At 40.5% G+C, this 16,378-nt stretch overlaps 1 protein-coding gene across 3 annotated transcripts; it reads left to right on the plus strand.

The window, feature by feature from the left end:
• The first annotated feature begins 2,443 nt into the window (after positions 1–2,443).
• Positions 2,444–14,970, plus strand: LOC147207394 (uncharacterized). Of its 3 annotated transcripts, none has more exons than XM_086107121.1 (5): positions 2,444–2,515; positions 2,612–2,795; positions 6,557–7,377; positions 11,423–11,593; positions 12,026–14,970. In XM_086107121.1, the coding sequence occupies exons 3-5, from the start codon at positions 6,576–6,578 to the stop codon at positions 12,145–12,147; spliced, it is 1,095 nt and encodes a 364-aa protein (XP_085963247.1). In that variant the 5' UTR covers positions 2,444–2,515; positions 2,612–2,795; positions 6,557–6,575; the 3' UTR covers positions 12,148–14,970. The 3 variants fall into 3 exon arrangements, with proteins under 3 accessions (XP_085963247.1, XP_085963249.1, XP_085963248.1); XM_086107123.1 differs by having other exon boundaries at positions 2,612–2,745; XM_086107122.1 differs by lacking the exon at positions 2,444–2,515 and having other exon boundaries at positions 2,590–2,795.
• Positions 14,971–16,378: the final 1,408 nt, after the last annotated feature.

Genomic DNA, 16,378 nt, shown 5'->3' on the forward strand with positions numbered 1-16,378 from the left:
ACTTTGAAACGAAAATACAGGTCAATACAAATACAAAGACTGTATTGAAGTAGTTACTATATGAGCTAATATACAGTAAATTAACCTTAAGCAGCAGAGTGGTTAAAAGTTGGGTTCATTGCATATGATTTGTAGTTGTCCTTGTAAGGTGAATGTGACAGTAAATCTTCATAAAGTATAACCTCATGAAATTCTTATAAAATTGCTCCATGCACTTAATTATTATCAATTTTAATCAATTTAGTTGTCAAAAAAAAAACAAGACACCAAGTAATGATAAGATTTGCGGCCAAAACGAAAAGAACAAATGCATTTATCAAAAGAAATGCGGTATCTGTTATTAGTTCCTGAATGGCTTGAATGAACCATCTTTAAAAAAAAAAGTGGTTTAAAATCAGTGGCTACTGCCAACCTCAAGTCAAGCCCAATATTGAGCTGAGATTGAAAAGGTGTGGCAAAGTGTTGACTATGTCAATAGTAACCGAGGGAATGTTTTCACAAGCAATCAGGAATAACAATAATGACATATTTGAGGGCTTGAATTTTGAAATGCTAAAAAATACAGTGATATTTCTTGATTGACATCATGGGTGGTTTGCTTTGACTTTTTAGTCATGATACAAATTTTAGTCCTACATTGTTTGTTTCACACCGCACAAAGAACAAGACCGCACACACCATCAAGCAGAAATGTCAGAGTGGTTGGGTGGGCAAAAGCTGAAATGTGATAGTGCCCCTGGACAGCATGTGGGGGTATGTTGCCCCAAGGCACTGTACTGGTAGTCAATGTGGAGACGAACAGCTTTCCAGCAACTTGTTGCAATTTATTTTGTCTGCAAAACAATTTGATTTGCCTCTTTGTACTTATATTCATCCTTCCATCCATTTTCCAATCCGCTTTATCCTCCCCAGGGTCGAGGGGCGTGCTGGAGCCTATCCCAGCTGTCCAATCGCAGGGCACAAATGGAAAAACAGCCATTCGCGCTCAGAATCACACCTAGCGACAATTTGGAGTGTTCCATTAACTTGCCATGCATGTTTGGGGAATGTGGGAGGAAACCGGAGTATCTGGATAAAACCCACACAGGCACGGGGGGAACATGCAAACTCCACACAGGAAGGCCGGAGCCGGAAGTGAACCCTCCACCTCTACCCTGTGAGGTCGGCGTGCTAACCAATCGCAAATCAAAGTAAAATTCCCCCACTAGTGTGCTTTAACATGTTTGATTGAAGGACTTTTCAAACCTCACTACTTTTTTGTCAGGCAACCAGATAAATATCATTATTCTGTGTCCAGATTCGGGCGAGATAGCACACTCCAAATCCGTCACCAACTAGACCCTATCCACTCATTGCATGCCTCCGTCAAGATTCAGCCCATTAGTGCAGGTTCGTTGGGGAGGCGGAAAGAGCAGGTGGCATTTTGTGCTTGTGTGGTTTTTTTTTGGTTTTTTTCAGAAAAGGCAAAAAAAAAAAAGTGAAAAACAGAGGACAGACCTGTTCCTGGGTTGTGGGGAGAGGACGGTTTGGACATGCTTGACTTTGTCGTTGAGTATGTCACACCAGATAGGCTACGGCGTGTCAAGACACCTCAAATTCGGCTAGGAGACACTACTGTTTGTCTGTTACACGTCTGACGGCTCAAAATTGGGGTACACTCCTATAGTCGGCATGAAACAGAATTGACGCTACGTTTATCATTTTGTACAGCATTCATTCTTTTTTGGTGGCAGATTTGGCTGACTGGCCTTAAGCTTGACCCGTGGACTACCTCAGTAAATTCCATCTCAGAATTTCCTGTGATGTATTTGTTCTATGCACACAAACCCGAAGTTATAAATGACCTAAGTAAGGTTCCAACCATGTCTGCTCCCTCAGTGACTTTCATTCCCGGATCAGGGTAGCAGAGGTTGCATGTTTGTCCTGTTGTGATTGTGCTTGACCTCATCATATCATATTTCACATTTCAAGCAAGCGGCTCCACCCAGGGAGTGGTGTCTTTGTTTGTGAATGTACTGTGGGTATTTGTGCAGCAAGGAAAACAGTAATAATATACATCTTTGATACATGCACTACTCTGCTCTGCTTTTTGAGCCGTTCATTTCTTAAAATACAAGGTATCCAACTGCCTTCCTTTTCACAAAAGAACAGCATCCTTGAGTGCCAACTCATGCACTTGTCTCAAGCACTGGAATCTCATTTCAAGCACATCATGACGCAGATATCGCAACTCAAACAACAACAATCACGGTTCATTTGACACTCATAGTTCACAAAGTTACGCGTCACTGAGTAGACCGATATACACCACGCACAAAGGCGTAAGGATGAAACCTGAGCCTGTCCGGCACCTTTGTGTTACTATGACGACAGTAGCTGCTTCCACTGCCTCAATTGGGGAAGAAAAGACTCGAGGGCAGGGAGAGGGGTGGGGGGACCTGTAGCCAGAGGCGCCACCCACTTCGGGGAGATTCACAACGTTATCGCTGGGAAACCGGGAAATGGATCCAACCAAGTAATGTAAACTTGACATTTAACAGTTCTGTCACACCTATGAAGCTATCTGTGTCCACTTATGTACTGTATGTATGCCGATGCTATTGGTGCTTAGGACTGGATTCAGGTGCGGGTGTGTCACTCTTGTTGAGAGGTGCGGAAGCAGGTTCAGCAGGTTGTTCCCCGTGTGAGTGGTCCCTCCTCTCACAGCGTGACTGCTGAATCATTCGGGCTGATCACTCAGTGCAGGTAATTGTTGCTCGAGCACCTGTTCTCCTCTGAAAGAGCCTGAGAATAAGGTAAGGATTTACTGGGGAAGGTTTGATTTGTCTCATTGTCCGGGCAGAACAAGCTAAATGTCAAAGTGTAAGATCAATGGACACGCTTCTGTTAAATATCTCATGGAGTAAGATCTGAGTCGTTATTTCAAAGAGGAACCCAAAACAATCCGCATCAACTGAATTTCAGCCATCATCATACAGAGACATTTTAGAATTGAGTACTGTACAGTACACAAACGTAGAACAGACGGGTTATGCACAGTGTGGTAATTACCTAGCAGTTTATAAATTCTTTTGTATTTGCAACCTTAGACATAACTTTTTGAGGAGCACTGAGCAGCATGGCGAGGTATTTAAGAAAGCTGCAATCAAATCACTGCAAACATATTTTGAAAAGGGAAATGAGCTGAAGGCATTATTTATAAGAGCCAAAACAAATACATTTCAATCAAACTGTTCCAAATTGTGCCATTTCATTTTTTTCTGACAGCAAAACCTCCTGACTTAGTGTACTTACATCTTATATTTTGTCCGGCATTTTGTGAACATGGACTGATGTGAGAGAAAAAAAAAACGGTCAAAGGACAGCACGATGGACAGTACTTAGCATATCTGGCTCACATCCGACATTCGGTGCTCGAATGCCACCAAGTTTATTATAGTTCTGGATTTTTCAGTCAAGTTAGTTTCATTTTGGGAGCCAATATTTACAGGCTTGAAATATTGACCGAAGGATAATCCTACCTTTGATCAAAGCAGGTGGATTTATATGCTTCGTTCATATTCCACAAATGCCATATTAATCAGAATGCTGTGTTTAGACTTGTGGGGCCGCATACAAACTGTTTTTCAAAGGAATATTTTTGGGTTGACTTCCCTGTTAAGGAAGCAAATAATATAGTCTTACAACGGGTGAGGCTTTGGTGCGACGAGACATAATGATGATCACAAAAGTGTCTCAAAGCGATCCACAGGCCCACAGTACACATTATACTCTTCATTATTATTACCATATATGACCTACTGTGTGGAAATATGGGGAAATGCCTGTAAAACAAACACACTCCCTATTCTAAAACTACAAAAAAAAAGCAATTCGAATTATTAATAGATCGAAATATAAGGAACCCACAAATCCACTATTTATCAAATTAAATACGATGACATTTTATGACCTGGTAGACTTTAAAATCGCGCAATTAATGTACAAAGCACACAATAACCTGCTCTGCCAAAACATTCTGAAGTTTTTCGAAATTCGAGAAAGCAGTTATGATTTAAGAGGTACCAACTTATTCAAAAAACTCAAAACAAGAACAAACATCAAGCAAAGAAGTGTATCTATCAAAGGTGTTAATCTGTGGAATAATTTCGAAACGGACCTGAAAATGAGTAAATCGCTTGCTGAGTTCAAAAACAAATTCAAAAAAATAGTACAAACAACCTACATCAATCAGAGTTAAAATGATAAATTATAAACATTAAATATAATGATAAATTAGAACTAAGTTGATCAATAGAGAAAAGTATTGAAATATCCATTATGAATACAAGAGAAAATTGACACAAGAGTGCCAGGGTGTGGATGTATATAATCCCGATACAAACCAAAAGTTGTAAAAATATCACGGTTAAGGGTAAAGTATGAGCCTTAATGGAGACTTCTTTCTTCTTACATTCTTTCTTTTCTGATTGATATAAAAATGATTTATTAGATATAAACACATAACGGGGTAGGACTAGATAAGCTTTTTACTTCTTCCTACTCCCTTGAACATAATAACTGTGTTGAATGAAGACTGATTTCTTACTTTTTTACTATTTTATTTACCTTATTTTCTGTCAAATTATTACTGTATATGTTTTATGTTCAATAAACAAACAAATCAAACCAAGTTCACAAAAATAAATGACATCCCCTGGTCTCGACCCCCATCCAGGCATGGAAAAACTCTGACAAAATTGTCCTATGAATGGGCGGGACTATAATGGGCCCAATTCAGGGTGTGCCATTCGTCTTTGCTAAATGCAGCTAGGATAGTCTCCAACACAAATTCCAACCCGAATGAAGAAAATGAGTATAGAAAATGGATGGATGGAAGGGCGGCCTGCCATAAAATGTGACAACCAGTTTAAATGAAGCTAGTTAGCATTCACTGAATATTTTCGAGTATTGGCTTTTTTTCTGTTGTATTGTCAGCAATTTTGAGCAGCTTTAGTGAGGTTTTAGAAACCGTGAGCAACCCACCACTTGCCTTTAAGATAAGTGAAGAAACAAACTAAGTGGTAAAAAGAAAGACTGCCTTGTCTTTGCCAACAAACGGCATCTTTAGTTTGGTTCTTCTCTAAATGTGTTATTGCACTGAAGCTTGATGGGAAATATGAGGTGAGTCGGAAAAGTTCCAGCACTGGTGTCAGTAAAGACCTATTTGAAACAGACAGTAAACTAAGAGTTTTTCCTTTCGATGTGTGCCTAAGAATCAACCAGCATGTCTACAAAGAGATCCTGTGGGGTTTGCAGTGTACGAAAAGAGATGAGAGTTGTGTCAGGATAACTTCTGGCTGCTTCAGCATGACAACAATAACTTCATCCATCCATCCATTTTCCGAACCGCTTGATCCTCACTAGGGTCGCGGGGGGTGCTGGAGCCTATCCCAGCCGTCTTCGGGCAGTAGGCGGGGGACACCCTGAATCAGTTGCCAGCCAATCGCAGGGCACACAGAGACGAACAACCATCCACGCCCACACTCACACCTAGGGACAATTTAGAGCGTCCAATCAGCCTGCCATGCATGTTTTTGGAATGTGGGAGGAAACCGGAGCACCCGGAGAAAACCCACGCAGGCCCGGGGAGAACATGCAAACTCCACACAGGGAGGCCGGAGCTGGAATCGAACCTGGTACCTCTGCACTGTGAAGCCGACGTGCTAACCACTGGAATTAGACTCCAGGGGGAGTATTTTAAAGGGGAAAACCTGTATTTTGTAGTTCAGACTGGAAACATGGGCGGCATGGTGGTCGACTGGTCAGAGTGCACAGGCCATGGGTTTGATTCAGGGCCCGGTCCCACTTGTGTGGAGATTGCATGTTCTGTTCTCGGGGTACTCTCGGGTTTATCTTCCATATTCCAAAAACATGCACGGGAGGTTGATTGATCACTCCAAATTGTCCTTCGGTGTGGTTGTGAATGGTAATGCTTGTTGTTTGTCTGTGTTTGCCCTGCGATTGGCTGGCAACCATTTCAGGGTGTCCCCCACCTACTGCCCGAAGACAACTGGGATAGGCTCCGGTACTCGCCGTGGACCCTCTTGAGGATAAAGCGGTTCAGATAATGCAGGGGTGGATTACCAGTACTTCAATACAGCAACCACAAAACCCCGAAACTCAATATTGCCGGATTTGGTTGCCATAACCTCAAACCTATGTTCCTGCATGCACATTATTGCATGCCACTGTTTATAGACTAATATGATTAACAGTAGCAATAAATACTAGAATTAAGTAATTAAGCAAGTAAGTACGTACAAGCAAGCAAGCCAGTAATTTTAAATTTGAAAGGCAAGCCTGAATTCCGCGAAAACCAAATGGTAGTGTCTTAACTTGAGATACTGTATTTGTGAAAACAAGTGGGTTATGTTTCACCCTATTCTCACGGCAAGTGTTGGTTCTGGATAATGGTACGAGGCAATGGAACTCTTGTTCTGAAGTTTAAAGCAGCTGTGAATTTGTCTAATTGCTTTGTTTTGTAATTATAGAAATGATCTATTGTGTGTTTTAGGTGATACCATAAGGAAGAAATGGAACGGCATTTCTTTATCGCAATACACCTGCTGCTGTTTCTTCAGGCTTTTTACCTGGTAACGCTTCAAAATGTATCGGATTCTCCAGCGTACACATTTGATAAAGACTGGTTGCGTCAGGAAAACCTTGTTTCTGAAGAGGAAGGAGAAAATGGGCAGGAAGGTAACGTGTCTGGTATGGAAGCAAGCAACAATTTCAGCAGTGTAGCATCACCTGAAGAGAATAATGGGGACCGGCTGGAGCAGAGTGAAAATGAAGCATCAGATGATGTGGATGTTGCCATACCTACCAAGCCTCCCACATCCCCCAATGCCTCAACAGCGCAACCTGAAATGTCGGATGGGAAAACAAACGCCACAAACACAGAGTTGAATCAAAGCAACATCACCAGAACTGTGGAGTTTGTTAATTCAACCACACCCCCTGCGAACATTGATGATGATCCGCTCGTTCAAAACTCAACAATATCTCCTGGTTTTGTTAATCACAGCGATATAGGCAACACCACCACTTTGGCACCAGAGAGTCGTGATTTAAATGAAAACACAACAACAGACAAAGCAACAGCAGCAAAGACAACAACATCAGGAGAGAAAGCAGGGTCAACCAACGTGACAGACTCGAACAACAAAAATGTGACAACCACAGCAGCAACAGAGATGAACACAACATCTGCATCATCTTCATCACCAAACACGTTGTCTCCAGAAGCCACCAGTGAGACAACCGTTGCTACGAAAACACCAAGAGGCAACTTGGCAGATAAACAGGCATCTTCAGGGAGCAGCTCAGACGCAGGTAGAGTTGCATTTTTAGCTGTCCTTCTGTTGCACTTTTTTTTTTTTTTGTCCACAAACAGAGGTCTGAGGTCACTAAAAACAATAGAAAATATATTAAAATATGATACTAGATTGGAATAAAATGTGTGTGAATGGACATAGTCCATAGCTTGTGTTTGTAGCACCAGTATAATATTGGAGTAGGGCCATAAAGATTATTCAATAATGTAGGTTTGGGATAGGCAAAAAAAACCCCAGACACCCCCCCCCCCCAAAAAAAACAACAACCCTGCAAAGAAAAAGAAAATCTCAAAAAATGCTGATAAACCTTCATTACAAGGGGGAAATAGAGAATGAAATACCGTTTAAAAAAACAATTAATAAAAAAATGAAGAGGCCGAAATATTTCAAAATAGCGAGGGAAAAATAATCTGTAAATTTGTGGGTGATGAACTGTAAATATGAATCAATTGTAGTTTTACATTGTCGTATCACTATTCACCACTAGATAACAGACATGGCTTAGTTGTGTCTTATGCTGGTCTACACTACAAAATGAGTATATATACTGTATATATACAGTATATACAGTATATATATATATATATATTGTGGAAACAATGCAAAATTAAGTTCTTTCACTTAATGTTGGTTTATCTTGTTTAGCAGTTTGTGCCATGCTTGAATGTTAATATTCATGCAAGAGATCACTTTGCACTGGGTTAATAGATTTTTGAAAAACACGCATTGAGGAATGTATGATGAAAAATGAAATTTATTAAAAGCACAATGCATTTATTTTGTCCATATTTAAAATGGCATTATAGGCATACAACTTGTTAGGAGGTACGTGGCCCTATGTGGCCTATGTGTGAAAAATTGTGCCTCCCTCCAACATTTAAATTGCCCATCCCTGATTTAGGTATTACAGACTAACGCAGAAGCAGGGGAATTTAACAGGGATATAATCCTCGGAAGATCAGTTTTAGGCAATGTGTTTGGCAGTAGCTCTAAACTCATTGTTGAAAAGCATAGAGGAGATATCACTGTTGGCCATTTTCACCGACCTCCATTAATTGAGATTTTCACAGGCTGAGGACAAACATCCCTTCTTTCCAAAGAAAAAGCTTGGGCTTGGGTTTCAGCTGCCTATTTTGCCTGAAGGGTCCTTTTATAACTTCTTACTCAGCAGGAACAATGATCCACTGTTATAGTGGGGGGGGGGGGCGAACGAATGAGCTGGAGTTCAAACATACCTGCTCTGCATGTACACAGGTGCGTAAGATGAGTTAAAATTATATTTGTATTGATAACTGACCGTGGCATCAAATTGTAAAAAGTACTATCTAATCATATTTAAACAATATTGTTGAATTTTGACAACATTTCAAATGCACACATGAAAATGAAAACTGAAAAAAATTGCTTCTGAAGAGGGCGTCATGAAAGGCATGAAAGTGGAAAAGGTTAAATACATGCATAAAAACATGACATTAACCATTCTGAGTTCAAGCAGTTGCAGTGCCTTGACTTTCTTCCTCGAGGTTCGGTCTCCACTCACTGTTGAACCTGCCTTTCACACACAAAGCCATCAAATTTTTATTGTTGCAAATTTCCCCAGTCTGGGACAAATAAAGGTTTTCTTATCTTATCTTATCTTATCTTAAATGGTCGGTGTATTTCCAGTACATTATATATGGTATGTAATGACCCCAAAGGCTCTGAGAAAAACGATGTAAAAGTTGTACCCATAGAATTACAAGCGTCAAAAAATAGGGCTGGATAAAAAGGCATCTTGGTCGACCCATTAAGGAGCTGTGCTTTGGAAGCTCTGCATGACATCTCAGCTGGTAAAAAACATCAGGTCATAGATCTTTCTATTTTTTTTTCATGCAGCAGAAAGTATTAACGTTTGAGACATCTGAGCTCAGGTCACAAAAGAGTCTCAGAGGCCTTTACAAGCCCACATTTTTACAAAGATCAATTACATCCCCTTGTCTAAACCTTCAGGGACAAACTGTGAAAAAACTCAGTACGGGGGGGGGGGGGGGGAGAAAGAAACCTTGAGAAAGGATGAGAGGTGGATGGATCCCCTTTCTGAAATGGCCAGGCTGAAATGGATGCACGGTGGGCAACGTTAATCACATCATATGACACGATACAATTTGAGGTTAAACAGCATGCTAGTCTATTTGATTAACTGAAGCACAACAGGTCGATGTTCCCAGGGAAGTGGTCTGCGCTGATCTTGTCGCAGTTGGTCACTGCATATAATTATTGTCCAGGAAGGTTGGGACTAAACAGTTACTAAATCACTTTTGCCCCTGGGTTAAATATGGCAGTGTGAACGTTGTGTGTATCAGGACCAACTCAGCAATGCAAAGTTCACACCAGTGTTCAACGCACGAGTCTAATTTTGTAGATGTTAAGATTGCCCAGCCTGGACCTATCTATGTGTTTGACTGGCAGACAGTTTCACATGTACTGAATGCCTCCAGTCCAGAGTGCGGACTAGTCGCTGATCACTCAAGCCTGGACCTAACTTCCAAATGCTCCCAAATGGAACAGAAAGGGCATCTTGCATAAACACCTTTGCCAAACAATTCTGAGCATCCATCCGAAGAATATCATGCAAGAGCATCCCTATCCATCGGCACCCTGGACCAACAGGGTACTGGTAGAAACCGGAAACTGGGACCAGCTGGAGGAACATTTAGAAGGGGAGGGAGTCATGCACTGGAAAGTAGAGAAATAAATACTACCCAAAGTAATAGAAAATACAGTCATACCTCAGTTTTCGACCATAATCTGTTCTAGAAGGCTGTTCGAAAACCGAAACCACGCACTTTATTGAACACGTCTGTTCACAATGGACCGCTCCACTCGGAAGCATCACTTTCTCGTGTAAGGAAGGTGAGAGGCACGAGGAAGCGTCACTTCCTCGTGTAAGGAAGGTGAGAGGTGTCAAGTGACGCATTCAAGTGCGCTCAGTTTGTTGGAGAACCGAAATTCGGTCATCATCCGAGGCATAAAAAACTAAAAATTTTTGGTCGAAAACCGATTTGGTCGAGGTTTGACTGTATACCGTATTTTCCACACTAAAAGGCGCACTGGATAATGAGGCGCACCGTCAATAATGACCTATTTTGTAATTTTTTTCATATATTAGACGCACCGCATTATAACATGCAATCTACAATGCATCCACTAGAAGGAGCCACGCTCAAGGAAATGCCAACAGAACACTACACTGCACTACACCCTGATTTATATAGCGACGATCAGATGTCGGTAAAACATATTTAATAAAGCAGCGACACACTTCACTTAACCAACAGCAAGTTATAACATTGACTCGTTAACTTTGAAGTCTCTTGCCGCTGCTCTATTTCCGTGTTCAACTGCGAAACCGATCGCCTTAAGTTTGAACTCTGCGTTGTCAGCATGTCTTTAGCAAGGAGCCATTTTGGGGTTGACATATTACCGTAATGACCATACACAAGGTGCATTGGAAATGGTGGAGGATTGTGTCAGGTGTGTTATGTGATACAAGGGTGTCTGTTACGATGAAGGCACAGGTTTACGACACACTGTTGAGGTAAGCTGTGATGTACATCTTAGGGACACTGAAGAGGTGACAGGAGGCAGCGCTGGAGGCGATGGAAATCAAGCTGTTGGTTTTCTCTTTAGTAGTCACCTGGTTGGATTGGATTACAAATGAGCTTATCAAAGGGACAAGGGATGGCCTGTCAAAGTTCTCTGCCGTGTATGCTGTGTTGTGAAAGAAATGGTCATCATTAATATTCAATACGAGTAACAAAGTTGCCACTGTTCGGAGAGCAAGGTTGATATTCTGCTTGCAGCTCAACAGTATCAACATAGGCTTAAATATGATCAAACAGAATGAATCGCGTCGTGGCGTTTAATTAACCCAGTGTAATGCAGTCGTGTGGAAATGGCGCTAAAGTGGAACATATTAGGCAGGTCACTTTTTTTTTCAATTCGTTATAAAATCTGCTTTGCTTCCCTCCTTCTAACCCGTCATTCCTTATCTCATTCTGAAGGTTTGTCATCCGAGAGCAGCAGGAACAAACGGAATGAAGCGTGGGGGGCTGTATTAGGAACAGCTGTGGTGGTGTCCATCGTGGGACTGGTGGCATACGTCGTCTTGAAGAGACGACACCTCAAAGGTTTCTCACACAGGAAACTGGTTGAGGACTTCCCCTCTGACCCCGGTAAGATAAGATACCATAAGATCCGATAAAATATTTAATATTCCCCAAAGGTTAAATTCGGGTGTCACACGAACACATACCTCTATATGACATGGAATAATGTTTATTAAAAAATACCGGTACACAGGAGCAACAGTTCTGTATAGTACAACAACTTTTTGTAATAAGTGTTATTGGTATTGGTATTTTTTTTGTAATTTTGAGCCGCAGATTCAAATAAATAAAGAGATAAAACAGAGCCGCTGATAAAACCAGGCATTATGTCTCCCGAGTTGTAGCCAACACTGCTGGTGCTGGGCAGAAAGTATGTTGGTTGCTCATAACGGAGTCACTTTAGTCATAGATTGGACTGTGTTACAATCTGGCAAATGTTGATTTAGGGAGGAGAATTTTGAATTATGGCAACTTCATTTGTAAATATTTATTTTCCAGTTCTGAGATTGGACAACAGTGAACCTTTGGATCTGAATTTCGTCCGTTCGGGTTATTACAACCCTGGACTACACGGAGACAACATTCAAATGGCCAACATTCCTGGGCGCCAGACAAAGTAGAAAGACACAGGGACCACTCAACTCTCCTGGGAAAAACATTTGACAGGACGTTTGGTGAATGACACTACCATATTAACTTTCTGTTGGAGACATTTTCGATCAACTGTGTGCCACCATGAACTCTACTTGGGTTGGAATCGCCATGTTTTTAAAACTCATTCACCGCCTGACATTTGCAGACCCTCCTTTACCCTATCACGTCAAAAGATTTAAAAAAAAATATATATAAAAACGTAGCTGGAATGTCTGGATTTTGAAAAGACAAAAATATATGTCAGTGACAATTAATGAGTTCTAATAGCCAATCACTACTTTTCATTTATACCGGTTGCCAAAAGTAATATACTTTTGTAAATTACATCATAATACTGTGTTTCCCGATTGCCCCGGCTTCCTCCCACATTCCAAATCCATGCATGATAGGTTAATTGAGGAATCGACATTGTCCATAGCTTTGAATGTGAGTTAAATGGTTGTTTCTCTAATTGTGCCGTGCGACTGAGCTGAGTTTCCAGTGTGTACCTTGCCTCTCACCCAAAGTCATTTGGGAGAAGGTCCAGCTCACCCACGTAGAAAATAGATAAATAGATGAACAAATGTTCGGCCTATATTACCATTTGAATCTTGTAAGTTGTGAAAAAAACAAAGTAAAAACAGAAAACTATCATCTGCAATCATTATCAGTTTGAATACACTGAAAAGACAAGGAATTAAATGTTGAAACTGATTAACTTTATTTTGCAACACATTCCCCCCAAAAAAGCTGGGACAGTGCGTTACCTCACCTTTCGAACATGAACACTCAATAAGCATTTGGGAGCTGAGAAGACTCGTTGATGAAGCTTCGTAACTGCTCTTTCCCATTCTTGCTTGATGTCCAACTTCAGTTGCTCAACAGTTGGGGGTTTCCACTGTCATATTTTGCACTTCCTAACACGCCACACATTTTCAGTGGGAGGCAGATATTCACTCCAGTCAAGTACTCACACTCTTTGTATGACGGAGTCTTGCTGTTGTAACATGCAGAGAGGAGCTTGGCATTGTCTTGCTGCAATCAGCAGGGGCGTTCTTTAAAAAGACGTTGCTTGGGTGAAACAGGAATCCACACCATCACAGATGCTCGCTTTTTGAGCTTTGTGCTGATAACATTCCAGATGGTCCTTTTCTTCTTTGGCTTGGAGGACACAAAGTCCATAATTTCCAAAAACAATTTGACATTTGGACTCGTCAGACCACAGAACACATTTTCACTTTCTATCTCAGATGAGCTTGGGCTCAGAGAGATGCATTTTTGTGTGTTTTTGATGTGTGGCTTCGCTTTTATTTGTATTATTATATATATTTTTTATGTATTCTAAACGATGCCAGTTTTTCATGCCGTGCTACCTGGAGGATCCAAGGTCACGGGCATTAAGTTGGTTTTTGGCCTTGTGCATTTGTGCACAGATTTCTCCAGACTTTCTTCTCTTTTGATGACGGTATTGACCAAAGCATATGAAATCCCGAAATTCCTTGCAATTGAATAGTGAGAAACATTCTTAAACTGCTGGACTATTTGCTCGGAGCCTTTCGAGGATGCTCATTTTATACTCAATAATGACACTCGCCTGTTCCCCATTAATTAACCTGTTCACCTGTGGAATGTTCCAAACATGTTTTTTTTTTGTTCTTTTTTTTACATTCATCAACTTTTCCAGTCTTTTTGTTTCCCCTGCCCCAGCTTTTTTGGAACTTGTTGCAGACATCCAAATTAAAATGAGAAAATATGTGCACTGTGTTTATAACTATGCTGGAACAATATACCATTGCTGCCTTAACAAAAAAAATAAGAAGCCAGTACAAACAGTCATGTCAGTCATATTTTGGCATGCTGAGGACAGTAGGTAGTAAAATTAAGTAGGGATGTAGGGATGGCAATCAAGGAAACTAATATTTCAAGTGCCTGTTGTATTCACAGACAGGTTTTGGTATTCCATGAAGTTAAATAGTTGGTTGTATGATAGCTGCAGCAAAATTATCTTCTTAAATTCTGTGACCTCTATGTGTCCAAACAGAGAGATGACTTGTTTTTTTTATACAGTGATGTGGTGCACCTCAGAGACTTACGCCGCATTCCCCTGCAGCATACCAAGCAGAGATCGTGAAATGCACAGTAGTTTCAAACTTTTTTTCAAAGTCATTGTTATTCTTCTCATGAGCTTTCTTTGACTTTGAGTGACAACCTTCAGTAAGCATCGCTAATCTGAATATATTTTGTTATACTTGGGGTGAATAATGGTTGTTGTGTAGCTTTTTGATAGCCGGTCAAACAATATTTTATAATTCCAAATAAAAAATAAAATAATTTTGTCACATCTTTTTTTGTATACTAGACGAGCAATCAATGTGGTTTGATTTTGATTGACATGCACAACGGTTTTTGTTCGAACATCCACCGATAACTCAAGGGGTATGGAACTTTTTTTTTTGTAATTAAATCCATTTGTGACAGGTCAGCATTGTTCTAATTTGTCCAAAATTCTGACACCAATCAATCAAAGAAGCACTTTACGCCACAGTAATGGGGTGGGGCACTGTGAAAAAAAAATATTGATGTGTATTCTGCACAGCATATCAATGATTGATTGAAGTTTTGGATGATTGTTACTTGTCTTCATGTTCCCACGCCTAATGCATGTCAATGTTCAGTTTGAATGCTTTGTAAAGAGTCAACGCCAGCTGTGACGATATAGTACGTATTGTTTGTATGATCATTTGCATTTATTTATTCTCCTTATTCAAAATCCAGAACTACAGGTTAAAATAAATTTAGGTTGTTTCTTTGTGGACCTAGATTTCAATACACATAGAGGGGCCTTCAGGCCAACACCTACAGGTCCTAACCAAGTCTTTTTGCATGAACTGATGAAGCCTATTCGGATGAGAGGTGAATCGTCTTCGTAGACAGACAAAGCAGTCCTGTTGTGATTGATTCAATGCCTTGAAAATGAAATGATTTCGACGAATGAGAATATCCACAGGCAGGGACCGTGTGGTTTTCTTTTTTTTTTTGATAGTATAAATAAAGAATGAAGAAATATTACATATTGGTCAAAAAATATAAAATCAAGTCAACAGTCAGTCAGGTAGTCAATCAACATCCCAGAGTGGATCGTGTTTGACCTTGGAAGTTCCGAACTGCACAAAACCAAAGCATGGAGTCAGACATAGTGCACATATAGAGATAGACAACGATTCACATTTGCACTTTCGCGGAATAGGAACCGAACCTACGCTGGACGAATGGAACTCAGGTAAAATGACATCATCGGTGACTTACAAAGTAATGTTAACCCAACAGAATCACACTCTGACTGGATTTGCAGACACTTGTTAACTTTACAACAATTAAAAAAAACAAAACAAAACAATGGATTCAGATTGTGCTGTACATAGACTGGGCCAAGGACCTGAACTGACTTTATGCTTCTTCAACGCTCGCTTGGTTATATTTTCACATGTTCGATTCATTCAGGAAATGGCACATCCAAACTACCGGTAGTTCATTTTCCGTTCCCAAGTTTATTTTGATCAACGTAGCAGCTCAGCAGTTGAGGATGAACAAATTTGGTAGATTGCTGAAATCAATTAAGTGACAACACATCCCTGCTCGTAAATGTTAATATTACATTCAAGGGTTTGGACAGGTTAATTTTCTCCTCCAGCGGAGTTAAATAAATTTGAATGGAATTAAATGATTACTATCTAAATTGAGGTCATGTCAAACATTTTAACAGCTAAATTCAATTTTCAGCCTTTGATAACAAAATGAGTTCAACATCAAGAACTAAAATAATATTTGTTTTAATAAGATACAATATGTTGTTGAGTACAATATTTGTACTCAACAAGTCAAATAGAATGTGCTTTGATTGTTTTTCTTGTGTGCCCTGCGATTGGCTGGCAATCATTTCAGGGTGTCCACTGACTACTCCCCAAAGACAGCTGGGATAGGCCCCAGCATGTAAGGATGGAAAGATGAAGAGATGCCATCCGTTTGCCAGGAACACAAAGACAAACATTCATACTCACACCTACAGACAATTTAGAGTGTTCAATTAATCAACTGTACATGTTTTTGAAATGTGGGCGGAAACCGGAGTACCCAGAGAAAACCCACACAGGCATGGGGAGAATATGTAATCTCGACAGAGGAAGGCCAGGGTCCAGAATTGAACCCACGACCTCTGCA

Source organism: Hippocampus guttulatus, chromosome 3 (assembly GCF_054856545.1).
Source record: "Hippocampus guttulatus isolate MCC_2025c chromosome 3, RoL_Hgut_1.0, whole genome shotgun sequence".
NCBI lineage: Eukaryota > Metazoa > Chordata > Actinopteri > Syngnathiformes > Syngnathidae > Hippocampus > Hippocampus guttulatus.